General features: G+C 44.4%; 3 protein-coding genes and 1 long non-coding RNA gene across 4 annotated transcripts; 1 reads left to right on the top strand and 3 right to left on the bottom strand.

The window, feature by feature from the left end:
- Positions 1–453: 453 nt before the first annotated feature.
- LOC120300948 (C-factor-like) lies at positions 454–8,537 on the bottom strand. Its single transcript, XM_039327531.1, has 6 exons — positions 8,125–8,537; positions 7,859–7,913; positions 5,476–5,663; positions 4,252–4,410; positions 1,673–1,789; positions 454–668 (listed from the first exon to the last, which is right to left on the bottom strand). Exons 1-6 carry the CDS (start codon positions 8,269–8,271, stop codon positions 549–551), a joined length of 786 nt encoding a protein of 261 aa, XP_039183465.1. The 5' UTR covers positions 8,272–8,537; the 3' UTR covers positions 454–548.
- On the top strand, positions 8,285–15,202 carry LOC120300951. The gene is made up of 3 exons (XR_005554787.1): positions 8,285–8,418; positions 11,571–11,601; positions 15,056–15,202. It is a non-coding gene; the product is annotated as an uncharacterized LOC120300951 (long non-coding RNA).
- LOC120300950 (C-factor-like) lies at positions 13,086–18,900 on the bottom strand. The gene is made up of 6 exons (XM_039327534.1): positions 18,736–18,900; positions 17,611–17,662; positions 16,777–16,964; positions 15,809–15,967; positions 15,062–15,172; positions 13,086–14,535 (listed from the first exon to the last, which is right to left on the bottom strand). Exons 1-6 carry the CDS (start codon positions 18,877–18,879, stop codon positions 14,422–14,424), a joined length of 768 nt encoding a protein of 255 aa, XP_039183468.1. The 5' UTR covers positions 18,880–18,900; the 3' UTR covers positions 13,086–14,421.
- Positions 18,901–19,788: 888 nt separating this feature from the next.
- On the bottom strand, positions 19,789–26,720 carry LOC120300965 (C-factor-like). Its single transcript, XM_039327554.1, has 7 exons — positions 26,474–26,720; positions 24,830–25,035; positions 23,791–23,842; positions 23,083–23,273; positions 22,285–22,437; positions 20,929–21,039; positions 19,789–20,058 (listed from the first exon to the last, which is right to left on the bottom strand). The coding sequence occupies exons 2-7, from the start codon at positions 24,971–24,973 to the stop codon at positions 19,945–19,947; spliced, it is 765 nt and encodes a 254-aa protein (XP_039183488.1). The 5' UTR covers positions 24,974–25,035; positions 26,474–26,720; the 3' UTR covers positions 19,789–19,944.
- Positions 26,721–27,751: the final 1,031 nt, after the last annotated feature.

The raw sequence follows: 27,751 nt of genomic DNA, 5'->3' as shown, positions 1-27,751 counted from the left end.
ATACGGTGACCCCGGTCATAAGGACGTGCCGTGCATGCGCAGCACCGCCCCCATGCGCGGCGGCTCCCCCATGCGTGGCTGCATACGCGGGCCGCCCCCATGCATGGCACGCATGCATGGCAGTGCCCCCATGCGCGATGCGCATGCGCGGCGGCGGCCCCATGCGCGATGCGCATGCGTGGCGGCGCCCCCTGAGGGGAAAAAATGGCAGATCGCGTTGTTTGGCGACCCCCGTAAAATGGTCGTTCCACCCCAAATGGGGTCGTGACCCAAAGGTTGAGAACCGCTGCAATAGAAGAAAAGCAGAAATATAAAAACATTAACATTAACATGAATTATATAAAACTAATAACCAAGTATACGAAGTGGGATCTTCTCTCTTACTCCGCCAGCATAAAAGACTCCCAGTTGGGCCCCAAACCAGTTGGCCAGAGGGAAGATTTTATTGTTTTAAGGAACATTACAAATCAAAACTCTTTTATTGTGGCCAGTCTTCAGGGGTCTTCAGGGCTTCTTCTTAAAAGGCAGGCTAACTGAAAGTTGCTGGATTACCAAGGAAGAGGTTTTCCATCCGAGTTCACAAAAGTGCCAGTTTCTTTCTCGGAGAGGTGGGCAAGTGTTTCAAGAATTTCTCGTACACCATCCTCGACTGTAGTTGGGGCTCTCAACTAGAAAGAAAGAAAAGAAAAGAAAAAAAAGAAAGAGAAAGAAGGAAGGAAGGAAGGAAGGAAGGAAGGAAGGAAGGAAGGAAGGAAGGAAAAAAGAAGAATGAAATATGCCAACAGTTTTCCTAATTTATTTGCAAATTCAATTTTTTGTGTTTTGCATACTTTATTTTTACCGCCCTTTCTCTTACTGTCAACAAAGGCAACTGATGTTGTAAAAGTTTTAATTTGTTGTGAAATAACTTTTTTCATTCTTTTTTTCATTTTTATCTGAGGCAATTGCGTACTTAATGGACTGTTCAACCTCTTGTGTTAAAAAAAAAATAATCCTCACCAAGTCTAATGAACAGAGAACAAAATGTATTGCCACAAAATATATTCCTTAAAAAAAAAAAAGAAGAATTGAAGAAATATATGATATGTTTTTTTGTAGGACTTTCTTGTCCTGTAATACTCTTTTTTTGCTAAATTCATGACAATAAAAGCAAACAGTATTCAATGATCAAATGGTTTTCCTGATATCAAAGAAAGAATGTTACTTCATTAAATTGGGGTCCCCCCCCCCCCCCCCGTTCAACTGAGCTGCAAGAACAATCCCAAGGCTTTTTTTCCTGGCTGTTAAAAAAAAAAAAGTTTGAAAAGCCAGAAAGTGAATTAATGTAATAGCATGTTAACGTATCAGCTCATATACAATAGATCAGGGTCTCCAACCATGACAACTTTAAGACTTTGTGGGCTTCAATTCCCAGAATTCCTCAGGCTGAGTTAAAATCCACAAATCTTAAAGTTGCCAAGATTGGAGATCCTTGCAGTAGATGCAGTGATGGGATTCCGCCAGTTCGCACCAGTTCGACAGAACCGCTAGCTAATTTTTTGTTGCCCAGGCCCAGGACAGACTTCTGGAAGCGGCATCCACACAGAGGACCGGTTGTTCACATATTTGAATCCCACCACTGGGCAGATGTATTAATTTCATGAGGAGAGAGATTCTGCTCCAAGCCACTTACGATTTCAGGGATTTCTCCCATGTCTGTCTGCAGCCATCCAGGATGCAATGCAACACACAGGATCTCATCTTTGGCATGTTGCAGAGACTGGCATCGGCTGAGCATGTTTAAAGCAGCCTAGAAGAGGGGCATTGTAGAAACAGGAAAATGAGTGGCACATCCTAGTCCTGCAAAGAATATTATAAGTTGTACTGCAGCTGCCAATCCTAGGCTGCACTAACAGAGGGGTAGAATCAAGATCAGGCGAAGGGTTAGTACCACTTTATGATACCTTGGTAAGGCCACACTTGGAATAGACCTTGACTTACAACAATTCTTTTGGAGAATAGGCTGAACTCCTCTTCTTTGTGACAGCCCCTTAGATATTGGAACACTGCTATCATGTCACTATTAGTCCTTTTTATCAGACTAGAATAGAATAGAGCTGGAAGGGACCTTGGAGGTCTTCTAGTCCAGCCCCCCACTCAAGCAGAAAAACCTATACTATCTCAGACAAGTGGCTGTCTAGCCCAGTGGTGGCGAACCTATGGCATGGGTGCCACAGGTGGCACTCAGAGCCCGCTTTGTGGGCACGCGCACCGTCGCCCCAGTCCTAGGCCTTCAGCTGGGTTTTATAAAACCTTTTCGCTTTAGGCCTCTGCCGCCGTGTGCAAAAAAAAAAAAGGTTCAATCAGTCAATTTCAACTTCTCACAGGAAAAAAAAGATCTTGCAAAGTTGGAATTGATTGATTGAACTTTTTAGTCCCACCCAGTCTGCCGTTACCACCGCAGCCATGCCCACCCAATGGGCCATGCCCAGCCAATGGGCCACGCCCAGCCAATGGGCCACGCCCAGCCAATGAGCCACACCCACCCAACACTCAACGATGCATAAGTGGGTTTTGGGTTGCAATTTGGGTACTCGGTGTCTAAAAGGTTCAGCATCACTGGTCTAGCCTCTTCTTAAAAATCTCCAGTGATTTTAAAAATCCCACAATTTCTGGAGGCAAGCAGTTCCACTGGTTAATTGTCCTCACTGTCAGGAAGTTTGTCCTTAATTCCAGATTGCTTCTCTCTTTGGTCAGCTTCCAACCATTGTTTCTTGTCGTGCTCTCTGGTGCTTTGGAGAATAATTTGACCCCCTCTTCTCTGTGACAGCCTCTCAAATACTGGATCACTGCTATCATGTCTCCCCTATTTCTTCTTTTCTTTAAACTAGCCAAACCCTAAGTCCTGCAGCCATTCTTATATTTTAACTTCCAGTCTCCTGATCATTTTTGTTGCTCTTCTCTGCATACTTTCTAGAGTCTCAGCATCTTTTTGGAGACCAAAACTGGATGCCATACAGGTACTCCTCAACTTACAACCACAACTGAGCCCCAAATTTCTGTTGTTAAGTGAGACATTTGGGTGAGTTTCGCCCCATTTCTCAACCTTTTTTTGCCACTGTTGTTAAGTGAATCACTGCTGATGTTAAGTGAGGAACACAGTTGCTAAGTGAATCTGGCTTCCCCATTGATCAGAAGGTAGCAAAAGATGATCACATGATCCCAGGACACCGCAACTGTCATGAATGTGAGTCAGTTGCCAAGAATCTGAATTTTGATCACATGAACCTGGAAATGTCGCAACGGTTGTAAGTGTGAAAAATGGTCATAAGTCACTTTGTTAATGCCACTGTAACTTTGAATGGTCACTAAACAACTGTTGTAAGTTGAGGACTACCTGTATTCAATCCAATCCAATTCTAATGGCCATCATGGCATGGGACTAGGTTATTTTGTGACTATCTTTGTTCACTTGTTTCTGCCTTGACACTAGCTATAGCAGGATAAGCCGGGCTCCATCTGTTGAGCAACGCCATGGATAAATTCTTAACACTTTCTGGAGGCATTGCCTGAAATAGGGGCTTATGGTTTGACAATAGAGGTTAAGTGCTGTCTCCTTAAGAGATGGCTTATGGGAAATTTGGTTTAGCTAGTCAGCTATCTCATGTTATCAGGTATGTGGGAGGAGTTACTGAGCTTATCACAGGATTTCCTAGACACAAGCCAGTTTGGAATGTCTTTTGTCTCAGAAAGCATGGGGTCACCAGCATGTCTCAGATGACCCCAATTCACGATGTAGAAGTGGTATGGAGGAAGCATTAATTTCTCACTGTTCTGACAACCAGAATTAAATTGCGTTGTAAAACTGGGTCAGACAGATAAACTCAATAGAAATGATTTTAAAATAGAAATATATTTATTCAGAGGAAATACTTGCATTTCTGTTGGTTGCTTCTGGACAATACATCTCTGTTCATTCCCATAGGTGAGAAATTAATGCTTCCTCCATACCACTTGTACATTATGAATTGGGGTCATCGAAGACATGCTGGTGACCCCATGCTTTCTGAGACAAAAGACATTCCGAACTGGCTTGTGTCTAGGAAATCCTGTGATGAGCTCAGTAACTCCTCCCACATACCTGACAACATGAGATAGCTGACTAGCTAAACTACATTTCCCACAAGCTGTCTCTTAAGGAGACAGCACTTAACCTTCAAACATACAGAACTACATGGTCCAGAACAGGCAATGACCAAATCTTCTCCACACCTTGCTACAGCGATAGCTGAGGACTTGCCCAATATCCCATCCCAGAACATTGCTGATGGAGCCGCAGTCACTGGATATGTTAACAATTGCAGCTTTGCTGCAGCTCATTCCTTTCAGGACACTTTCCTGGGATGCCTTCTTCAGCAAAGGTAAGAAGACCTGAAAAAGGAGAGGCAAAAAATTAAAAACAGCGTCACGCTATTGCCGGATATGGAAAACTCACTCTGGGAATCTGCAAATGATAGTCCGGAAATTATTCATCAAAGACTGTCTTGTACTTTTATAAGTCAGAGCTGAAGAAGCTTCTTTTGGAGGAGAAGTGAAACGTCTTCAAAGAAAAACAAGAAAGGCCAGTGGCCTCGTGAAAAAGCACCTTTGGGTCATAAGGCTCATTTTTCAATGCTGCTGTAACTCTGAACGCTCACTAAATGAACTGTTGTAAGTTGAGGACTTCCTGCATTAGGGACATTCTGAGTTCTGTATTGGAGAGATCTAATGTTTTGGACATTCTTTTATTCTAGGTCTTTTTTTTTTTTTTTGAAGGACTAATTAGACATGATGTTGTGGCAGATTGAGTTTCAATATACTCCCTATGTCCTAGAACAGTGGTTCTCAACCTGTGGGTCGGGGCCCCATTTGGGGTCGAACAACCATTTCACGGGGGTCGCCAAACAACGCAGTCCGCCATTTCCCCTCCCCTTTTCCTTAGCTGTGCTCCTCCCTTTTATTCTATTGGCTTTCGAAAGCCAATAGAATAGACTCTCTTGAACAGAGTCTAATTCTATTGGCTTTCCAAAGCCAACAGGAATTGTCCAGGCTGTCTCTGCCCTGCTGAGCCCGCCAAAATTCCCAGTCTGCAAACGGGGCTGCACCAGTTGAGTAGTTCTCAACTTACGACCGGTTGAGTAGTCCTCGACTTACGACCTGTTGGGGGTCGCGGCATTAAAAAGGTTGAGAACCACTGTCCTAGAATAAAGTGAAAGAGCCGTGGTGGCGCAGTGGTTAGAATGCAGTATTGCAGCAAACTCTGCCACTGCTAGGAATTTGACCCTGACCGGCTCAGTATTGACTCAGTCTTCCATTCTTTGGTAAAATGAGGACCCAGATTGTTGGGAGGCAATATGCTGACACTGTAAACCGGTTAGAGAGTGCTATAAAGTACTGCGAGGTGATATATAAGTGCTATTGCTAAGTAAGACCTAGTCAAAAGGAGAGATCTCCTACCTGGCCCATCACCATGGGACCAATGACGTTGGTATTGTACACCTCTGACATGTTTTCTGGTGTCTCGGATTCCACAGTGGATGGCTTTACTATTCCAGCATTGTTGAACAACAGATTCAACCCAGCTCCATGCAGACGTTCGGTAATTGTGGCTGCAGCAGCTTGGATGCTGGATGGATCAGAAGTGTCTAAAGCAGAGATGAGAAAGATTTTGTAAGTGATGCAAATCCCTAGTGATGAAGTAACACTGCTGTCACCCAACAAGACACCTAACTGCCTTTTTTATATACAGTATCAGAATTCTATATGCATTAGAAAAGCATTTCTCAACCTCACCTGACAGGTCTCACCTGGATCGTTTGCACCTCCCAAGAAGATGCCATAATTTTCAGAATGGCAAGATATAGTTGCAAAAGGCAGAGCAGGAGAATCAGAACAATAGTTTATGGGGGACTTTTATGAAAATATAGCATTCTATACTTTCCAAAAGGATGCTTTGATTGAAGAACTACAGAATGTTCACTTCACTGCATTTCTCATTCTCTCTCTTATTTTTTTTTATTTACTTTTATTTTTATTTTGTTGCTCTACAGTGTTCGCATCAAGAGTGCCTGTGGGGGCCTGGGCAGGAGTGGGACAGATCTGCAGGTTTCTGGCAGAAGGGGGTTGGGCCGGGGCAAGTGCCAAGGCATGGTCCACTGGAGGAGCCTCACCGTTCCTCTCAGGCCATGAGGGGGGGCTGGATGGTGGTGGGTGCTGCCCGGAGCCCTGGGCAGCAGAGGTCAAAAGCCCAGCCTGGCCCTCGAGCACTCGCGGCACCAAGCCCAGCTGCACTTACCTCCTCCTCAAGGCTGCTGCTGCTGTGCTTGCTCTCCTTAACCAGGTTGCTCATGATGGGTACCAGGGCAAAGTCAGAGGGAGACTGAATGCGTTTCAGCGTAGATGGCCACCACAAAATTGTACATTGGCTCCCGGCCGGCTGGCCTGGGCCAGGGCCAAGGCAGCGGGGGCCGTTCCCTCACTGTTTCCAGGATGGCTTCGCGGGCCACATGAAACCACTTTGCGGGCCGCATCCGGCCCCCGGGCCTTGTGTTTGACATGTCTGCCTTATTCAGTCCTATCCTATTATGGTAACCTGTGGCTTATTTTTTTTTTTAAATGTTATTATGCAAGTGTTAAGTGCTTATGCACAATCTTATCTAGCTTAAAATCTCAGAATGACAGAGAACAAATACATTGCTTCATTTTTACAGCTTTTTTGGCAGAAACAGATCTGGACTATTGCACCCTTTGGGAGAAAGGAGAAACCACCAGATCTTTACAATCCCATTTCAAGGATTGTAATCAGAGCAACAGACCCATGAAGCAGGCGAAACAAATTCCTGCAGTAAATACAAGACAGATGTGCCTTGATATGTCTACAAATAGTCCTTGACTTACCACAGGTTCATTTAGTGACCGTTCAAAGTTACAACGGCATTGAAAAAAGTGACTTACGGCCAGTTTTCGCACTTACGGCCGTAGTAGCGTCCCCACGGTCACGTAATCAAAATTCAGACGCTTGGCAACTGACTCATATTTATGACAGTTGCAATGTCCCGGGGACCTGGGTGTTCATTTTTGGCGACTGGGGAGGTCAGATTTGTTGAACAACAGTTTGACTAATTTAACAATTACAGTGATTTGAGGCAAAGTCACTTAACAACCCTTAGCAACAGAAATTTTGGGCTCAGTCATGGGCTACCCATACTTCCGTCTCACAAAAGCCCCCCCCCCCTCTATAATCCCCATACAAGTCAGCTCTTAGCCCAGTGATGGCGAACCTTTTAGAGACCGACTGCCCAAACTGCAACCCCAAACCCACTTATGCATCGTCGGGTGCCGGGTGGGTGTGGCCCATTGGGTGGATGTGGCCCATTGGGTGGACGTGGCTGCGGTGGTAACAGCAGACTGGGTGGGACTAAAAAGTGCAATCAATCAATTCCGACTTTGCAAGATCTTTTTTTTCCCTGCGAGAAGTTGAGATTGACTCATTGATTGAACCTTTTTTTTTTGCATACGGCGGCAGAGGCCTAAAGCGAAAAGGTTTTATAAAACCCAGCTGAAGGCCTAGGACTGGGGCGACGGCGCGCGTGCCCACAGAGAGGGCTCTGAGTGCCGCCTCTGGCATCTGTGCCATAGGTTCGCCACCACTGTCTTAGCCCATAAGAACTGGAGTGAGGGGGCAACCAGCGATCATCCAGACGCTGCTGAGCCACCAGAGGGTGGCTCTCAATCCAGGAGGAAGGACAATATTAATAAATGCTGAGAGTTAGGAGGCAGCAATAGCTGAAGGGCTGTATGTTGCCCGGTTTGAAAGCCAGGGCAGGAACTAGGAACTCACCAAGCTGGATGATTTCTACTCGGTGCTGGTGCTGGGCAGCCAGGTTCTTCAAGCTCTGAAAGATACAGATGTGAGAAGCTTTTGAGGTTGGTGAAGAATGTGAGGCTGAGCCGAAAGGAAAGCAGGAGGCAGGAGTTAAATTATTTGCAGAAGGGAAGAGAATGTTTGCAGGAGATCTCTATCTCAAGCCCTTTCCCACCCAAGGCATGCTTTGCTTGTCATTAGAGCAAAGTTACTAACCCCCGTTGATTCCTTCCAGGGCTCACCTTTGCACGGGGACCCTCTGGGTCACGGCAAGTGGCAAAGATCCATTCTGGGGGGTTGCTTTTCTCCACCAGTTGCTTCACCAGCTCCAGGCCGATGCCCCGATTAGATCCCGTCACCAGGACACTGCGTGGATTCAGCACTTCCATCTGCTTTGGTGGTGTGACTCCAACTGGGAAAGTTATGCACCTTGAGTTCAATGAATCAGGTTTTCGTCACTGTCATCTGCCTTGGCTTCCAGAAACGGTTTCTCTTCTCTGATGTTCTGCTGCCTATATTGGGCAGAACTTCAGGAGGTAACTGCCCACACCTGGCTTTAAAAACTGCTGTTGCTTAGCGAGGGAGGAGATTGGAGAGAAGACTGTGTGTGTTTGTGTGTGCGTTTTTGTTTGTGAGTGTGTGTATGTGTGTTGGAAGGAAGGAAGGAAGGAAAGAAAGGAAAGAAAGAAAGAAAGAAAGAAAGAAAGAAAGAAGAGAGAAAGCGTATGGAAGGAAAAAAGGAAGGAAGAAGAAAGAAAGAAAGAAAGAAAGAAAGAAAGAAAGAAAGAAAGAAAGAAAGAAAGAAAGAAAGAAGAGAAAGAGGGAGTATGGAAGGAAAGAAGCAAGGAAGGAAAGAAAGAAAGAAAGAAGAGAGAAAGAGTATAGAAGGAAGGAAGGAAGAGAAAGAAAGGAAAGAAAGAAAGAAAGAAAGAGAAAAAGAAAAAAGAAAGAAAGAGAGAGAGTATGAAAGGAAGAAAGGAAGGAAGAAGAAAGGAAAGAGAAAAAGAAAGAGAAAGAAAGAAAGAAAAAGAAAAAGGGAGAGTATGAGAGGGAAGGAGGAAAGGAGGGAGGGAGGAAGGAAAAGAGACAAAGAGAATATGGAATATGAAAGAAAGAAAAAGGAAGGAAAAAAGAAAGGAAAAGAAAGGGAGAGAAAGGAAGGATGATCTTCAAATGTAGCTTGGAACAATTGAGTATTCTTTTAAAAGACATAATATTCTTCTGAGTATGATGGACGATACCACTGACTGGATCACTGCCTGTTCTGGCTAGATGGCTTAAGGGCAGAGTACAACTTAATGAAGCAGAGAATGTGCAGGCAGATATCTAAAAGGGACCCAAATTAATGCTGGCCTCTGTCACAGAGCCGGTGATTTATTTCGCAGCTCACATCTTTTCTTTTCGCACCTGTGCTTTGTACCACCACCTCAGGCTAAGTGTCTGTGGTGGTGGTGGACCTCTAAAGGAGAACATCTGTAGCCCAGGGTTGAAATTGAGGGGTCCTTGGTGCTCTCCGAGCTTGCTTGTTTTCTTGCCGACGCTGCATTACCCAAACTAGGTAACATCATCAGCGCACATCTGAAACGTCGGCAAGAAAACAAGCAAGCTCAGAGAGACCCCTCTTCTACCTCTGCTTTTCAGAGCAGAGCTTTTAAGGTCTGCTCCAGCTTCTTTGAAATGGCTGCTGCCAAGCTGGTATTTTCCCTTGGCGTCGCTGAAGCTGCAGCTGATCCAATTTCCTTGGCATTGCAGACCTGGAGTCAGGCTGATGCATTTCCTCTCCCCCCCCCCCCAGGAACTCTGGCCTCATCCTGCCTTGCAATGTTGATGCTGCAGCCAGCCACGACTCTTTCCTTCGGTTCCCTAGAAACAGTTGTCATCTTGCACGCTCATCGCCTTTAGATGTTATCTCACCTAAGCCAGCTGTCATGGCAACATGTCATTATAGCCTGGGCTCTGGAAAACAGTCCCTCTTTCCAAAATCACCTTATGCTCACATTTCCCTTGCATAGATCTGTAGAGCTTTTAAATGCAACAGCAGAGCGGTGACCAAGCAGCTAGAAAGACCCAAGGTGGGAGATTCAAAGGTTTTGTTTTTTATTGTATTATAACGCCATTCCCCTTTTACTGCCTCCCTTTATTTGTTGTTGTTAGTTGCGAAGTTGTGTCCGACCCATTGTGACCCCATGGACAACGTTCCTCCAGGCCTTCCTGTCCTCTACCATCTTCTGGAGTCCCTTTAAGCTCACACCTACTGCTTGTGACTACATCCAGCCACCTCCTTCTCTGTCGTCCCCTTCTTCTCTTGCCCTCCATCTTTCCCAGCATCAGGCTCTTCTCCAGTGAGTTCTTGCTTCTCATTAGGTAGCCAAAGTACTTGAGTTTCAATTTCAGGATCTGGCCTTCTAAAGAGCAGTCAGGGTTGATCACCTCTAGGACTGTCCGGTTTGATCACCTTGCAGTCCTGGGGACTCGCAGGAGTCTTCTCCAGCACCATAGTTCAAAGGCCTCAATTCTTTGTCGCCCAGCCTTTCTTATGGTCCAACTTTCACAGCCATACATTGCAACTGGGAAAACCATGGCCTTGACTATACTCCTTTTATAGGGGAGTCTTTTTAGATATCTTGCACAACACCGGGGAAAGATATTTTGTACACGTGGAAATCTTTTAAGTCCATTGAAATGTCCCTGTTGTAGGAGGTTCATTTGCGGTTACATACAAGAAAAAACATTTTTACACAATTTTTGGATAAATTTCACTCAGGTTTGGGAAGCAGTCTGCTAGGAGAACAAAAGCCACCAGAATTTATCCAACTACACCACTTGCTAGTTTTGAATTCCAGTAACCCTTGACTCTAACTGAAATTGCTCTTTGGATCAAAGAATCAGAAGTTTAGCTTTTGGCAGGAGAAAGAATTGGCAGAGTTGACCTTGTTAAAGATTAACTTTGCTTTATAGGCTGCTTTGGATATGGTCACTGCCTGCCTCGCTGGGGAGCTGAAAAAAGATGGAATTTTATGCACTTCGATCCATCCTGGCTGGGTGAAAACTGACATGGGAACCATTGCAGCTACAATGAAGTCACCATTCAGAAAGGGTTGCAAGAAAGAGATAATTATGTACCATGCAGTTAAGGGTTCTTGTTGCAGCCTGTCATAAATGCACGGATTGTAGTTGAAAGGCAATCCGTGCAAGTCAACCAGGCTGAGGTAAAATAATAAAATCAGAATAGGCAGAGGCTCGGTTTGTAGACTCTGCACCTATAGACAACGATTCTACTTGCAGAAACAAGTTGCCGTGCCCTGGAGTCACGTGATCCCCTTTTGCAATCTTCTGAAAAGCAAAGTCAAGGGGGGAAGGCAGATTCACTTAACAAACTTGTTGCTAACTTAACAACTGCAAGGATTCACTTAGCAAGGAAGGTGGTAAAAATGGGGCACAACACGCTTCACCAATGTCTCGCTTAGCAACAGAAATTTTGGATTCTATTCCGGTCGTAAGTCAAGGATTACCTGTAGTGTGGGTATGAATTGTATTTTTTTTAAAACCATTTGAAAGCCAGCTCCCTCCCTCCCTCCCTGTCTTTCTCACACACACACAAACAGAAACACACAAATCCATCAGTCACTCCTCAAAATGCTGTCCTTTCTGGATGGTAACCTCTGTTCCTTTCTCTTTTTTCCTCAAGGCACCTTTGATCGTCTGGAAGAGCGTGCAAGGTATTCTTTTTTTTTTTTTGACAAATTTTATTGTTTTTTTTTTAACTTTTAAGTTAAATTTCTCCACAAGATGTCCTCAGTAAACTATGAAAGTCTCTTCCAGACATCAAGAATGAGATTAGCAAAGTCAGAGAGCTATGGAGTCTCTTTTCTGGCTTCTTATAGAGTTGTTGTTATTTTTTTCAAACAATAATGATTTATCCCTTTAAAAAAGTAAGTCCAAGACATAGGAAGGCACTATTCTCCAGCTTAGAAGATATAATAATAAAGTTTTAGGATAAGGATTTTTCCAGGGCCCCCAAGTAAACAAAAATAAAAATAAGTCAATAAGAAGTTTTTTCCTTTGTTATGGAAAGCTCTTTTCCACAGATAAATAAAGGCAGCTTTTTCAAAGCAGGGAAGTAATTCCAAAAGGCTTTTGACTAAGGTGACCAACTTTTTTACAATGAAAAGGAGGACATAAATAAATTGAAGAAAAAAAATATTGTAAATAAAAGAAACATTTTATTCATTGCAACAATAATACAGACAACTTGCATGTGCAAAGTTTGCCAGCCGGGTGTTTTGGCACGCTCAGCAGCAATTCCTATTGGCTTTCGAAAGCCAATAGTGGGAGTAGCACAGCTCATACAAAAGTTGAAAAAAAAAAACCATCAAAAAAAGGTGCCGGAATGCCGTTCTGAGCGTTCTATGAGGGGGAAAAAATCCCTGCAGATTAGTCTTCAAATATCGAAAAGGAGGACATGAAGGAGGACACTTTTTGAGGGAGGACAGAACTTACAAAAGGAGGATTGTCCTCCCTAAAGGAGGACGGTTGGTCACCTTACTTTTGACAGGAGAATAGTTAGGCAGAAAGAGAGAGGGAAAAGTCTCACCTGGATCATCCACGATGGTTTCTTAATGCTTAGATGTTCTTTTGACTTTCAGCTGGAGCAGCTAAATAATTGGCCATGTTACTAGCCAATCTTTCTCTCCGTTGGTCCTGAGGAGCTGCCTCGGACCACGGAAGGAGCTGCCTCCTCGCCCCGCAATCAATGAGAGTCCTCCTCATCGGTAGTCACCCCTCCAAGGTGTTCAACCCAATTGAGGGTCTACCGGCAGAGGAAAAGCAGGTAACGAAGAGAGAGAGCCTCTTCGTGTGCCTGCACCCACTGCAACCCAAACAGGAAGTCAGCGTGCAAGGTATTCTTAAAGGGTTAGCTAGTTTATCATTATCATCTGTGGGAAGCTTTCTGGATTGGGAAGGGAACATGATCTCCTGGTAAGCCTTCCATGGACCACGAACTACAGAAGGCCTTCAGAACTTGGCCCTGCAAGAGGCAGAGCCCAAATTTTGAATTTTAACAATAGATTGTTTCAATTTGGTGTATTTTTTTTTCATATCTACCTATCTATGAGTGGAAGGAACAGGAGATATATTGTACTACTACATCATGAATCATGTCATGTTAACATCAGTGGCCCCGTGAAAGAGATCCAGAAAAGGAGGTCTACTGTTTTTATTGCAGTCTTTGGAAACTGAACATTCTCTGTCATATTTTGCAAAATGTTTTTGTATCTTTTCCCTTATCACCGTATGCCTGTAGGCGATAAATACTTGCTCGCACATTCTTTTTTTTTAATGTTTAAGGTCTTTAAAATGTGACTCTCTAACCTCACTGTTGAACAGCAGGTAATTTAAGCAGCAGGATTCATGCACGGAGAGCAAAACATGGACTTAGAGCTGAGACTGGTGCTTGTCGAAAGAAAATTATATGCCTAACAAAAGTAATAACTTGATGGATGATAAAAATGCCAAATCCAATCTAAACATCTGACAGTGGAAACAACCATAATAATAATAATAACAATCGTTTACACCCTGCCACCCTTTAACGCCATCAAATAATAACATCTGCCTATCCCAGGTCCTTAGAATTCAATAGGTAGATAAAAGTGCCAAATCCAGTCTAAACTTCTGACTGGTTGTACAAGCAACCATGATTATAATAATAGTACTAATAGTAACAAGTGCCTTGGGTTCAGTTCCAAAACACCTGGAATACCATTTGAACACCATTAACACTGGGAAAATCAACTGTCAGTTGCAAAAGGCAGTTTTACTTGGAATAGCTTACATCCCACGACGATCCCTCTAACACCATCGAACAACAAAATCTGCCGATCCCAAGTCCTTGGAAAAGGATCGATAGGTGGACCAAAATGCCAAACCCAGTCTAATGTGGCAGATTATGCAAACCACCATAAAAACAATATAGCAACTGAGTAAGAATAATTTAAAAGCAAAGAGCTGGAGAATACTTTGAATTGTGTGATTTCCAGTAGAGGTAAGATCATAAACCACAACTAATTTAGAATTTAAGCCGATTCCGGCCAAGGACCTTAGCTACAATACAAACAAGTTAAAAGCTGGAGCTCATTCCCTGGTGAAAGTTTCCATCTCAGTTGGTTGGTTAAACATATTTCTATAGTTCCAGGGTTGGCAACCTTGGCTCTTTTATGACTGGTGGACTTCAACTCCCAGAATTCCTGAGCCAGCCGTGCTGAGGGGAAAGGGAGAGGTTTCCAAGCTGAGCCAGGCTGGCTCAGGAATTTTGGGAGTTGAAGTCCACAAGTCATAAAAAAGCCACGGTTGCCTACCCCTGCTCTAGACCATCAAAATCAGAGCGACCCTGCCAATTTACAACAAATGCAATATAAATCATACACAATGCAAACTCTAAAAATACAACAGCGATACAAAAATAAAAAAAAATTGAAGAGGATGAGCATATCCAACTCCTTTTTTTTCTTTTTCTTGGAGGAAAGGACAAGCACGTCTCACCAAGGGAGCCTTTTGCCTTCCCAGTCAAGAAAGGCCCCGTTGGAGGCCGATGATAGATTGGCAAGCACATTGAGGATGCCTCGCACACTGTTCTGCACAGTCACAGGGGCCTGGGAGAGAAAGAGAGGCAGGGTTACTATCCTCATGGAAGAAAGCTTGAATCCTGTACCCTCACCCATTCATTCTCCTTCTCTGGCTAAAACAATAGCAACAAATGGAGGGCTGCTACAGCCGCTATATAGCATAGCGTTGTGTTTTTCAACCTTGGCAGCTTTAAGATGTGTGGACTTCAATTGCCAGAATTCTCCAGCCTAACTCGGCTGGCCCAGGGCTGAAGTGTATACTGATGGTACCAGACTCCAAACTGATAGATGACCTCATCTAACATGATAGATGATGTCACCTAACATGTAGATGTCACCAGTCACAAAAAAAAGAACCATCGCAAAACGGTGCCGCCACCACCTCCAAGCCCCTGAAGCTGGTTCAAAAGGATATGATGGTCAACGGTGTGAAAAGCTGTTGAAGATCAAGGGGCAATGAGATGGATACATCACCCCATCTCAGCTCCAAGAAGGGACCGATGCTGTCTCTGTAGTAAACCCTGGCTCTCTTTCTTACATCTTTCAGGGGTACCTGCTCTGTTCCCATGTCTGTTTTCACCCAACCAGGATGGATCAAGGTACACAAGATCCCGTCTTCCTTTAGTTCCAAAGCGAAGCAGACCGTCACCATGTTCAAAGCAGCCTGCAAAGATAATTAAACATCTTAAGATCAGCTTCTCACCCTTTTCTTTCTTTTGAAACCTCTCTGCTCTGCTGCCTAGACCCAATCATAAAACCATTGTTGTCAAAAGCATTGACCAGACAAGAAAAACGGGTTTTATCTCTTTCAAATATTCTGAACTATGACTCCCTAACCTTCTGGATGCATTGGACAGGGTTTATGTGAATTGTAATCTCAAAGAACTAGAGGTGCTTAAAAGGGGAAAGGATTAAAGAATTGAAGAGTCCAGATGTGGAAGATTTAAAGGACAGAGAGGCAAAGATTTAAGCAACATGGGACCAGGGTAGCCTGCAGCAGAATCCAAAATGTCAGCATGATGTCTACACAAACAGAGGTCTGCCCCCTTTTTATATGTGTCACATTTGCAACACATTTTTTAAAAGGGTGGTCATTGATTATAAGTAAATGGGCACCATCTGACAAACTCCAACCCAGATCCAGGGAAGATGGGCGGGATATAAGTTGAATGAATGAACAAACGAAATGTTCCCAATGGGAGCCAAGATCTGATTGACTGGACACATAGGTATGTTCTGCTGTCCCACCAGCTAATTCTTCTGAAGGAAAGGAATGACCTGACCTCCAAGGAAAACCTACCTTGCTGGCACGATAAGGGTACATTGGTCCTTTCATGACTTCAAAGCCCCGTTCAATGGAGGCCAATTTGGAGGTTATATTGATGATGGCTGCCTTCTGACAGCTCATCTCCTTTATGGCTGCCTCTCCAGCTGCTTTCTTCAACAGGGGCAGAAATTCCTGAAGGAAACAAGATACATTAATTTGTGAAATAAGGGCATGATGACCCAGGAACTGAATGGCTAGTATCAACATCATTGATTTATCTCTAAGACATTACCATTGCTTTTGTTGATTAAGGCTACCTTTGCTTCCGATTTTCTTTGGTTTCAGCGGCCCCATTCTTTCTTATTAATTTCTTTCACATCTCCTTAATCACACATTCAATTGAAAATCCCAGCAATCTTTACATTTCTGGGATCACTGATCCCACATCAGTTTTAACTCTGAAGTTTCTGCATTCTACATAGCACTTACAGAATAGAATAGAAGAGAAGAAAAGAGAAGAGAAGAGAATAAGAGAATAGAATAGAATAGAATAGAATAGAATAGAATAGAAGAGAAGAGAAGAGAAGAGAAGAGAAGAGAACAGAAGAGAACAGAAGAGAACAGAAGAGAAGAGAATTGTTTATTGGCCAAGTGTGACTGGACAACAAGGAATTTTCCCCTGCGCATAAGCTCTCAGTGTACATTCAAAAAACAAAGTGATAGTCACAGATCATAAATCATAAGATTCATGATAGGATATGATAATACGATAGGAAATGATAGGATAAGATTTATGACAGGATGGGAATCAGTAGTCCATCAACCTAAACAACTCCAAACACCTGTCAGTGGTAATAAATATTGGGAGCTGTGATCCAACACCTCTTAAGAGGTTCCTAAGTTCTCCAGTGTTGGTTTAATCTACCCTATTTCATAATATATGGGACCAAAATCTTCATACTCTTGTTTCCTTCCCAGACTGGAGACAATGATTCTCTTACCTTAACCACAAGTATGGGCCCCACCACATTGGTGTTGAAAGCAGACAGCATCTCCTGCTGCTCCACAGTTTCCAGAGTGGCATAAGAGTTCACACCGGCATTATTGATCAGCAGGTTCAGACCTTTACCATGTAGAAGCGACTCAACCACTGAAGCAGCTGCCTTCACACTGGACTGATCCTCCACCTCTTCCATGAAAATACGAGAGAAATGGGATCCTTATCAGAGAAGCCAAAAGCTGGTGTGATACCTACAGGATTGTGGGTCGGCAGTTGGGAAGGAACCAAATTTTAGGTAGCCCTAGCTTGTGCCTACGTGACACCATATACAGGCAGTCCTCGACTTACAACAATTTGTTTAGTGACCATTCAAAGTTACAGCAGCACTGAAAAAAAGTGACTTGTCCCCATTTTTCACACTTAAGACCACTGCAGCATCCCCAACATCACGTGGTTAAAATTCAGACCCTTGGTAACTGACTCACATTTAGGACGGTTGCGGTTCCCTGAGAAACAAAGTTAATGGAAGAGTCAGATTCGCTTAACAGCCATGTTACGAACTTAACAACGGCAGAGGTTCACTTAACAACTGTGTTAAGAAAGGTCATAAAATGGGGCAAAACTCACTGAACGTCTGTCTTGCTTAGCCAAGGAAATTTTGGGCTCAAGTGTGATAGCAAGGCAAGGATTACCTCTACTGGGAGACAAACATTTTGAAGCTAAAACGCACATACGGCACTGTCAAACTGTCCATAGTCCATGCAGATTTCCCAGTGGGTTTTTTAAAAAAAGGGAGGCCAAATTGGAACAGGAAAAAAATGGAACACTCTCATACCTAGCTGAATGATGTGAATGTTGGAATGCTTGCTGGCGAGTTCATTCAAGATCTGGAATGAAAGAGAATAAGACAAGACAAGAGAAGACGATCCAAGGAACAACGGAAAACTTTTGGTTTCCTATCCCTGAGTCCTTTTTAGCCCTGAAATCCATAAATCACTGGTTCATTTTTTTTTTCTTTGTTCAGCAAAAAGTTTCAAAAAGTTCAAAAGTTCAAAAACCAGGACTCTGTTTCTGAAAACAGTTCGTGCTGGATGCCTGCTTGTTGTGAAATAAATAAATAAAAAGGTTTTGCTCTAGGTTTTCTCTTGCTGTTCCTGATCCATATCTCATGTCGGTGAATGTGCACTGATGTGATTTTAAAACATGTCAAGACAGGCAGGCTTTTAAGACTGGCAAAGCTTCTAAATTTGCTTTCTAGTTCATGTTGCCCTTCTGTGGCTGGCAGCTGTGTGTGATTTGCTGTTTTTGTCACGCCAGAGGGCCCATGCTCGCATTTTCTCACTGCCTCCCATCATCTCAAGACAGTGAACACACCAAAAGCATTGCTGCAATATCCAGTGAACAAATTGTTAACTCTGCCCAGGTTCTGGATCTGATCTCATTTTCTGTACATCATTGCCTTGCCTTGTGTGACTCTTGACACCTCACTCCCATCCCACTTCTGAATCACCAAAACGTTATCTATCCCGTTTTAGAGCTGTACTTTAGTTCACTGTTTTGCTATTTCAATCTCCTCTGGCAGAGGATGGCATCTGTTCCACAGTAATTGCGAGAAGGATAGAGCTTCCTATGCAGGCTGGCTTACCTGTAGAATTTCCTCCGCAAGGAAGTTCATGCAAATATTACTGTTTGGAGCCTAGGTGAATGTCTTGTTTCTCTTCTGGGCTTCTAAGAATATTTTTTTAAAGAAGAGCTTTATGTCTTACTTCTTTGGGGTGAGAAGTATCTCTGTAGGTTCTGCTATCTTCTGTAGCTTTACTCCTGCAGCAACATTAAGGTAACTACAGGAGGGAGAGAAGCCACTTGTGTCCACCTCCCTGAAGAACTTAAAGCAAAGCTGCTTTGACAGCAACAGGGTAGTCTTCTCCCTGTTCTTCAATCATGATAGCTTTCTACAAACCTTTCCGCCAGGTCCAGCTGGGGTCCGGCAAGTTGCAAAGATAAGTTCTGGGGGCTCAGCCATCTTCACCAGCTGTTGGATCAGTTCCAGTCCGATTCCCCGATTGGAACCAGTCACTAATATGCTACGAGCTAATGGAGCCATCCTTTCACTTGAACTCTTACCTTTTTGTACTGACTGGACTTTGTTCGGTGGTTTAGTAAATATAATGTTAGGACTCGGGAAAGAGGTGTGTCTCCTTCTGACACAGTCTCTTCATTTGCTTGAGGCTGTGGCATGCAAATCTTTGCCTGGGAAGAGCAGATCTTAAGGCATTGTTTCGGTGACAGAGCCTTGAATGGGAGTCTCAAGAGCACAGCGGGAAGAATTGTTAGGGAAAACAGGTCTTGCGTGTTTGGGGCCAACCCCTGACATGTGTCAAGTGTCAAAGTTTGTAGGGTTGGGAAAAGCCTCTCCAAGGATCAGAAAAGATGTCATACTCCTCCGGTCTGCTACCCACCCAATTTGCACATCCTTTGTGATGCTTCTGAACCTCTCCCCCTTAGATCTGGATTCACACAAATGACTAGCACAAATAAATAGCAACAGCATCCACTAGTTTAACGTCTAGTTTAGTCTAGTTTAACGAAGAGAAGGACAAGGGGGAACATGATAGCAGTATTCCAATATCTCAGGGGCTGCCATAAAGAAGAGGGAATCAAGCTATTTTCCAAAGCACCTGAAGGCAGGACAAGAAGCAACGGGTGGAAACTAATCAAGGAGAGAAGCAACCTAGAACTAAGGAGAAACTTCCTGACAGTGAGAACAATTAATCAGTGGAACAGCTTGCCTCCAGAAGCAGTAAATGCTCCAACACTGGAAGTTTTTAAGAAGAGACTGGACAGCCATTTGTCCGAAATGGTGTAGGGTTTCCTGCCTGAGCAGGGGGTTGGACTAGATGACCTCCAAGGTCCCTTCCAACTTTACTACTATTACTATTACTTCTCTGGAAAGAACCTTCCCACGTGTGGCACTTGTAATAAAAGGTGATGGCAAGATTTTCCGTGACCGTAGTGCATTTATTGATAATAAACAACAGCGAGGCAGTCCTACTGTGTTTAGGGACAGGTTCCTCCTGCAGAAGAAACCACAGGGAAGATTTCTCCTTTCAGTTCACAAAGGTCTGATGCTTTCCACTCCCGTCCCCCCCAGAGAAGCTCAATAATCTGTTCACCAGATTATTTTTTTCCCCTGCCAATCCAGAAAAGTGCCAGATGATGACGAATCTAAACCAGAAATGACCTTCACCAAACCCTTAGTACTGGTCTCCACTGTCATAGGAGCCTGCGGGGGAAAAGAGAAGCTGAATTATGGTTCTGCAAACTGGTTTATTATATCATTAGGGTTAATCTATAATTCGATTCACAGTCTGGGACTGGTAAAAATTTAACAGTTCAAGTTCTAACCAAGAACTTAAGGAGTGATAAGGTATGTTGTTGCTGTTGTTAAATTATGGACCTGTTCTGAACTCTGAATAGGCTGACTCCAAAGAAAAGTCTTCAATTTGCAGTTTGGGCGTACACACACATTGTGAGAGACGACACCCACGGAGGGGCAGCTGGTGTGAAGACTACGGTGAGGTGGCACTTTCCCAGGGAAGAGCGAGCACATCCCAGGAGTGGGGTGAGACAAGAGGCAGCACAGCCCAGAGATGGAGAGGAGACAGAGGAAGAGAGCTAGGATAGCCACTCCCTAAAATCTCCCAGGTAGATCCGTTAAGGTGAGAGTAGTAAAGGTTTAGCCTGGCAGGAGTCTGTCTCTTGGGTGTAAAGAAACAAAGAACTGAATTATGGATGAACTGTTCCACCTCGTTCTTGGACTTAGCCTGACACACATAACACATCAACAAAACAGATGGACCCAAAATATACCAAAGGCATCTTTTTGCTTTATAAATATTCATTTATAAAGCCAGTTTGTTCTCTAGTGGTTAAGGCACCAGGGTTGAAAGTGGGAGACTGTGAGTTCAAGTCCCACCTTAGGCACAAAAGCCAGTTGGGTAATCTTGGGCTAATCATCAGGAGACGGTAAGTTCTAGTCCCAGTTTAGGCATGAAAGCCAGCTTGGTGACTATACCAAACTGGCTCTCAATTACTACATTTCTAAATTTTTGAGAACATTCATTATTCCCTCCCACCCACCATCTTATAGTACCAGTTCTGATCCCATGTCAGTTTTCACCCATCCAGGATGGAGCAGAACACACGCAATTCCATCTTTTTTCAGTTCCTCTGCAAGGCAGGCATTGACCATGTTCAGCGCTGTCTATAAAACAAAGCGTGAGAGAATGAATGGCAGAACCTGGGGGTTGGGATGAAAAGAGGGATCAGCCTATACTCCTTACATAGCCACAAGTGAAGTAACGCCAATCCTCCTTAAGTGCCGTGGATCCAAGAGGTGCTGATCCTTAGTTGAGAAGATGCCTGTCCATAGGCATTTAGCAATAAATCAGTTTTCAATATTGATGAATAATCTGTAATTGGGGTATAGGATGATGGTGGAGGTTCATTCTGTGAGCTTGTGGATTGGTTTATGAACATTTCATTACCAGTCTAGATAACATCTTCAGTGGAGTTTAGAGCATGTCAGAGTTGGTGTTCTTCTGCAAGATCTTCAGTAGATCTTGTGATGGGGACATCATGTCAGGTGAGAGTCAGGTCAGGTCAGGTGATGGGTCTGACGACCCAAGATGACCCACACCTGACTCATCAGAAGACTTTCACCTGATATGGCCTTCACCTGATGTGACCTCCCCATCACGAGATCTACTGACCACACAAAGCGCTTAGAAGAAGAAGAACACCAATGCCGACATCCTCTAAACCAGTGGTTCTCAACCTTTTTAATGCCGCGACCTCCAACCGGTCGTAAGTCAAGGACTACTCAACCGGTTGTAAGTCAAGGACTACTCAACTGGTGCAGCACCGTTTGCAGAATGGGACTTTTGGCGGGCTCAGCAGGGCAGAGACAGCCTGGACAATTCCTATGGGCTTTTGAAAGCCAATAGAATTAGACTCTATTCAAGAGAGTCTACTCTACTGGCTTTCAAAAGCCAATAGAATAAAAGGAAGTAGCACAGCTAAGGAAAAGGGGGAAAAAATGGCGGACTGCATTGTTTGGCAACCCCTGTGAAATGGTCGTTCGACCCCAAATGGGGTCCCGACCCACAGGTTGAGAACCACTGCTCTAAACTCTGCTGAAGATGTTCCCTAGCCTGGTAATGAAACATTTGGAAACCAATCCAGAAGCTCGGAGAACGAATCTCCACCCTCAATAAATCCGTTTAAGTGAACCTTCACATGAGGGACCTGAGTTTTCATCATCACTTTAACAAGTCCTTTCCCTAATGGTCACATGTCTTCTGAACCTTGGCCCCGGGTCCAGTTTCACTTTACAAAGACTTCACACTGATCAGAGGCTCCTGGAGCTGGAGACTGGCAGGCAGGAGGGCTAGCGACGACTTGGACTATCTCGTTGGCTAGGTTCAAAATAACAGAATTTCTGACTTACCTTGCTGACACGATATTGGTACTCTGGAGGAATTTTTGTTGCGGTCTTAAAACCCTGCCCAATGGAGCTAATTATAGAAGATACGTTGACGACAACTGCCTTGTTGTCTCCCACGGTCTCCTTGGCAGCCTTCTTCAGAAGAGGCAGGAACTCCTAAAATACATATGAAACAGTAGGCCGGAATGTCACATTTCTCTCCTTCCTGGATCTCATTCAGATCTTTTCTTTTATTCTCACTGGCTTTTCTTGTTTCCCAAGTCATGGCTTTCTCTTGGTGCCACCTCTGATCCCGTTGGCTCACGGTTGATCTCACTGGCACGCTTAACACTAACCAGGCCTTCCATCTCAAGTGGACTCCGCCATAGCTTTGGCCTTCCCTACTGCTTCCTGCCACATAATCCTACCCCTAACTCTACACATCTATAGGTATTCCTCGACTTACGGCCACCATTGAGCCCCAAATTTCTGTTGCTAAGGGAGTTTTGCTCCGTTTTACAACCTTTCTTGCCCCTGCGAATCCCTGCAGTCGTTAAATTAGTAACACGGTTGTGAAGTGAACCCGGCTTCCCCATTGGCTTTGCTTGAGGTTGCAAAAGGGGATCACATGACCCCGGGACGCTGCGACCGTTATAAATATGAACCAGTTTCCAAGCATCCGGATCACGTGACCCTGGGGATGCTGCAACAACTACAACTTCCCTCCTTTCACTCTTCTTAGTAACTTCAAACCGTCATTAAATGAACGGGTGTTAGTTGAGGACTATCTATACAGCTCCCGGGACCTTAAACCAGACTTACTTTGACAACCAGGAGGGGTCCCACTGCGTTGGTCTTGTAGGACATTAGCATATCTTCCTGATCCACGTCTTCCAGAAAAAGGGCTTGGGAATTTCGGCCCGCATTGTTGATGAGCAGATTGAGCCCTCGTCCTTTCAGCTGGGATTGTACTGCTAAGGCAGCCCGCTTTATGCTGGGAAGGTCTGTCGTATCTACCACAGACAGGAGAAAGCTAATAGGACAGGTCTCAATAAAATCAACTTGGTTCCTAATTTGAGGCGTGCGGGCAAAGTGTAAGGGTATGTGGGAAAGACCTTCAGAGACAGGGGGGAAAGCTGCAGCCTAGATAACAGCCTGATAAATGGAATCTGCCCACCTAGCAGTTCGAAAGCGTGCAAATGCGAGTAGATAAATAGGTACCACTTCAGTGGGACAGTAACAATGGTCATAATGGTCGTAATGGTCGTGGGACTGTACCACTACTGTACATTTGGACTATAAAAACCAACATAAAAATCCCCAAACTGAGAATTAAGTCTGTAAGTATGTTGTACGTGTGGTGCACTCGACTGACAGGCTCATGGAATTGATGATGCTAGATAGGGTAGTATGTTGTTTCGATCGCTGGAGTCAAGAAGCTTACCATCTTTTTCCTGAAGTATTATGCCATAAGAAATGGGTTAAAATGCTTTCATTGCAATAATTACCCAGAGAGTAAAGATCCCATACCTAACTGAAGCACGTGAGTGTTGTCATGCTGACTGGCAAAACTCTGCAAAGCCTGCAATTGAGAAAGAAAATGTGAAAAAGAACAGGTTGAATGGATAAAATATATAAAAAAGCATCCACAACCATATTAATTGGGATGCATTTCTATGAACTGGAACTTGGAAGGATTTGTGGACTAGAATAGTCCACATCTGCACCTTTATCTGTTTTATTTAGAAGCCGGAACCACTTAATCCCTGTGCACCCATCTTAACAACCCCAGCTATTCATTTAACAACTGTGGCAAGGAAGGTTGCCAAATGGAGCAAAAACTCACTTAACAACTGTCTCACTTAGCAACAGAAATTTGGGGCTGAAATTGTGGTCCTGATTCGAGGAGTACCTGGACTTGGCTCTTACACTGTGTGATATGTGAAGCCCAAATAAAATCATAGTGTGGTTCAGCATGAGGTGCATAAAGCAGGTGAGTTTTCTGGTTTGGGATGTCTTAGTGTGAGGTCTGAATGCCAAGCCACCTTGCATCATTCGGTGGACTGTGATTCAAAACATCCCGGCTTAATCTTTTGCCCCAAATACCTCAATTGATTCATGCCTGCAATGGAAACCCACCTCAGTACATTCCCCCACCTCGTATCTTAAAGATGTTTAATTACGGTTAATTGTTTACATCAGTGGTTCTCAACCTTTTTAATGCTGCGACCCCCAACCGGTCGTACGTCGAGGACTACTCAACCGGTCGTAAGTCAAGGACTACTCAACTGGTGCAGCACCGTTTGCAGAATGGGACTTTTGGCGCGCTCAGCAGGGCAGAGACAGCCTGGACAATTCCTATTGGCTTTTGAAAGCCAATAGAATTAGACTCTATTCAAGAGAGTCTATTCTATTGGCTTTCAAAAGCCAATAGAATAAAAGGGAGTAGCACAGCTAAGGAAAAGGGGGAAAAAATGGCGGACTGCATTGTTTGGCGACCCCCGTGAAATGGTCGTTCGACCCCAAATGGGGTCCCGACCCATAGGTTGAGAACCACTGGTCTACATACCTTTGATTCAGATCCAGTAGGGTTCTTACAAGTTGCGAAAATGTGGCCTTGAGGAGGGTTTATTTTCACCAGCTCTTTCACCAGTCCAAATCCAATTCCCCGGTTGGTGCCAGTCACCAGGATATTCCGAGCTACTTGAAACATCTTGGCCCTTGACTTTTGCTCTTCAACCCTGTTCCCCCTTGGATAGGTGATGACATCTGCATCTGCAGATAAGAAGAGGTGACTAATATTAGGCTAGTCTGAAGGGGATTCTCTTGGAAATATAAATACAATAATGGATTAGTCCTTGACTAAAAAGCCGCAACCAGAATTTCCATTGCCAAGCAAGGCGGTTGTTAAAGGGAGTCGCCCCTGGTTAAGTGAATCACTGCGGTTGTTAAGAGAACCACATGGTCATTTAAGGGAATTGGCTTCTCCAATTCACATCACCCGGGTTCCAACCAAGCAAATTAAGCTAAACCTAGGACCATATACATATCTTTGTATAAGAATGGTTGCAGGATTTCAATATGGCTAGTCTAGTGAAAATAAAGACTTGGGGTGACATGATAGCAGTATCCCAGTATTTGAGGGGCTGCCACAAAGAAGAGGGAGTCAACCTATTTTCCAAAGGATCAGAAGGTGAGACAAGAAACAATGGATGGAAACTAACCAAGACGAGAAGCAATCTGGAATTAAGGAAAAATGTCCTAACGTGTGAGAACAATTAACCGGTGCAACTTCAGAAGTTGTGGGTGCTTCATCACTGGAAGAACGGACAGCTACTTGTCTGAAATGGTTGTTGTTGTTGTTGTTAGTTGCAAAATCGTGTCTGACCCATCGCGACCCTATGGACAACGTTCCTCCAGGCCTTCCTGTCCTCTACCATCTTCTGGAGTCCCTTTAAGGTCATGCCTCCTGCTTCAGTGACTCCATCCAGCCACCTCATTCTCTGCCATCCCCTTCTTCTATTGCCCTCAATCTTTCTGAAATGGTATAGGGCAGCGGTTCTCAACGTTTGTGTGATGGCGACCCCCGTCACACAAACGGTATGCGCATGCGCGGCGCGACGCGCATGCGCAGCACCCCCATGCGCGACGGGCATGCGCAGCCCCATGTGTGACGGGCATGCGCAGGCCCCCATGTGTGACGGGCATGCGCAGGCCCCCATATGTGGCGGGTATGCGCGGCGGCGCCCCCATGCGCGACGGGCATGCGCGCCCCCATGCGCGACGGGCATGCGCGGCGGGCCCCATGCGTGGCGGGCATGCGCGGGAGCGCCCCCATGCGCGGCAGGCATGCACAGTGGTCCCCCCGGAGACGCGCTGCTGCCCCCATGCGCGGCGCGCATGCGCGGCGGCGCCCCCGGAGGGGAGAAAATGGCGGATTGCCGCCTTTGGCGACCCCTGAAAAATGGTCGGTCGACCCCAAATGGGGTCGCGACCCATAGGTTGAGAACCGCTGGTATAGGGTCTTTATTTGTTTTAAGTGGGTTGGACCGGAAGACATTCCTTCCAGCTCTATTCTGAATTAATTGTATACATATAATATTTCTATTAGGCTATGTAGCGAAAGCAGATTAGGAAGTTCCCGCAGTGTCACTAACTTTAAGATTGGCTTTGCTATTCCTTATCTAATCAGACCATCTTCCAAGTATCTTACCTGAAGCAAGTGGAATAGTCCCAAGAAATAGTTCCCTGGACAATTTAGACCAGGGGAGAGAAAGACTTCTCCTGTTCGTTGCAATCTATGACTGATGCTCACCCCCAAAGCAGATTTAGCAGTATTACATAGCACTTTCCACGTCCTTCTTTCTCTGGCACCATCTCATTTAGAATTATGCCTTTCATACCTGGGGGAAAATCATCTCAGCAGCTGTAAGGACAAAGCTGTACTTTCCCCACTGACTGTGTTACTATTATGACATCATTTCTCTGTTCCTAGGGTTATGATTGACTGCAGTTTCATTCACTGGGCCTCTGTTGACTTTATGAAACTTTAATATATATTGTTAGTCCATGGATGATGTGCCAAGTGGCTGGGGAATTCTGGGTGTTGAAGTCCACCCATCTTAAAGCAGCCCAAGTTGGGAAACACCATCCTATGGAAATAGACTGCAGGATGTGGTCAAAAAAGTGCATATAGGACCATATAATTGAAGCTCCACCCATTTTATATGAATTGCCCCTAAAAAAAGTTGAGCTTTGATCCCACCCTATATGCCCCCATCTTGGCTTTTTTTAACCACACCATTGGACACCGTTGCCTATTCTGGCTCATTTAGCTAATTATCTGGCATTCAGATGTTTGTCCCACATTCTGGACTTGGAGATCCTTAGTCTTTTTGTGTACAACATGCTACTTCAGAGCAGTTTTATTTAAACATTCAGTGTTTATATGATCTTTAGAGCTGATGATTATCACTCAGAATTCCTATTGTGGCTTTTTCTTATTTTATGCAATGGGATGTTTGCACCATGCTTCAAGGATCCTCAACACACACACACTCATACACACAAAATTATAAACCCACATACACATTTAATGTTCCAGGAACCAAATTTTGTATTTTTTTATTTTTACGGACGTTGCAGAAAATGTTTTAAAACTCGAGCAGATGCACGGTGCAAGGTGCCTTCCTTTGGTCATTTAATTTAATTTAAAAAAAAAAAAGGATTCTGCAAAATACTCAAAGGACTTATTTTCATATTTAAAAATATATATAAAGAACAGTGCATTTTAACGACATGGTCCTTTCCCCCATCGTACGATATTCTACTAAATCAATCTCGAATTATTAACTACTCTCTGTAATTAGATCTTCCCTTCCACGCCCCGCCCCCCCCCGGGCAGTCTCTTCCCTTAATGGCGGCCCCCATGCCGCCTTTAAGCCCCTCCCACGGAGGCCACGTGACCTCGGTTTCGCAGCCATTGCATCAG

Source organism: Crotalus tigris, unplaced genomic scaffold (genome assembly GCF_016545835.1).
Source record: "Crotalus tigris isolate CLP2741 ecotype Arizona unplaced genomic scaffold, ASM1654583v1 scf7180000024362.2655971311:6658466, whole genome shotgun sequence".
Classification (NCBI taxonomy): Eukaryota; Metazoa; Chordata; class Lepidosauria; order Squamata; family Viperidae; genus Crotalus; species Crotalus tigris.
This window is presented reverse-complemented; position numbering and strand designations above follow the sequence as displayed.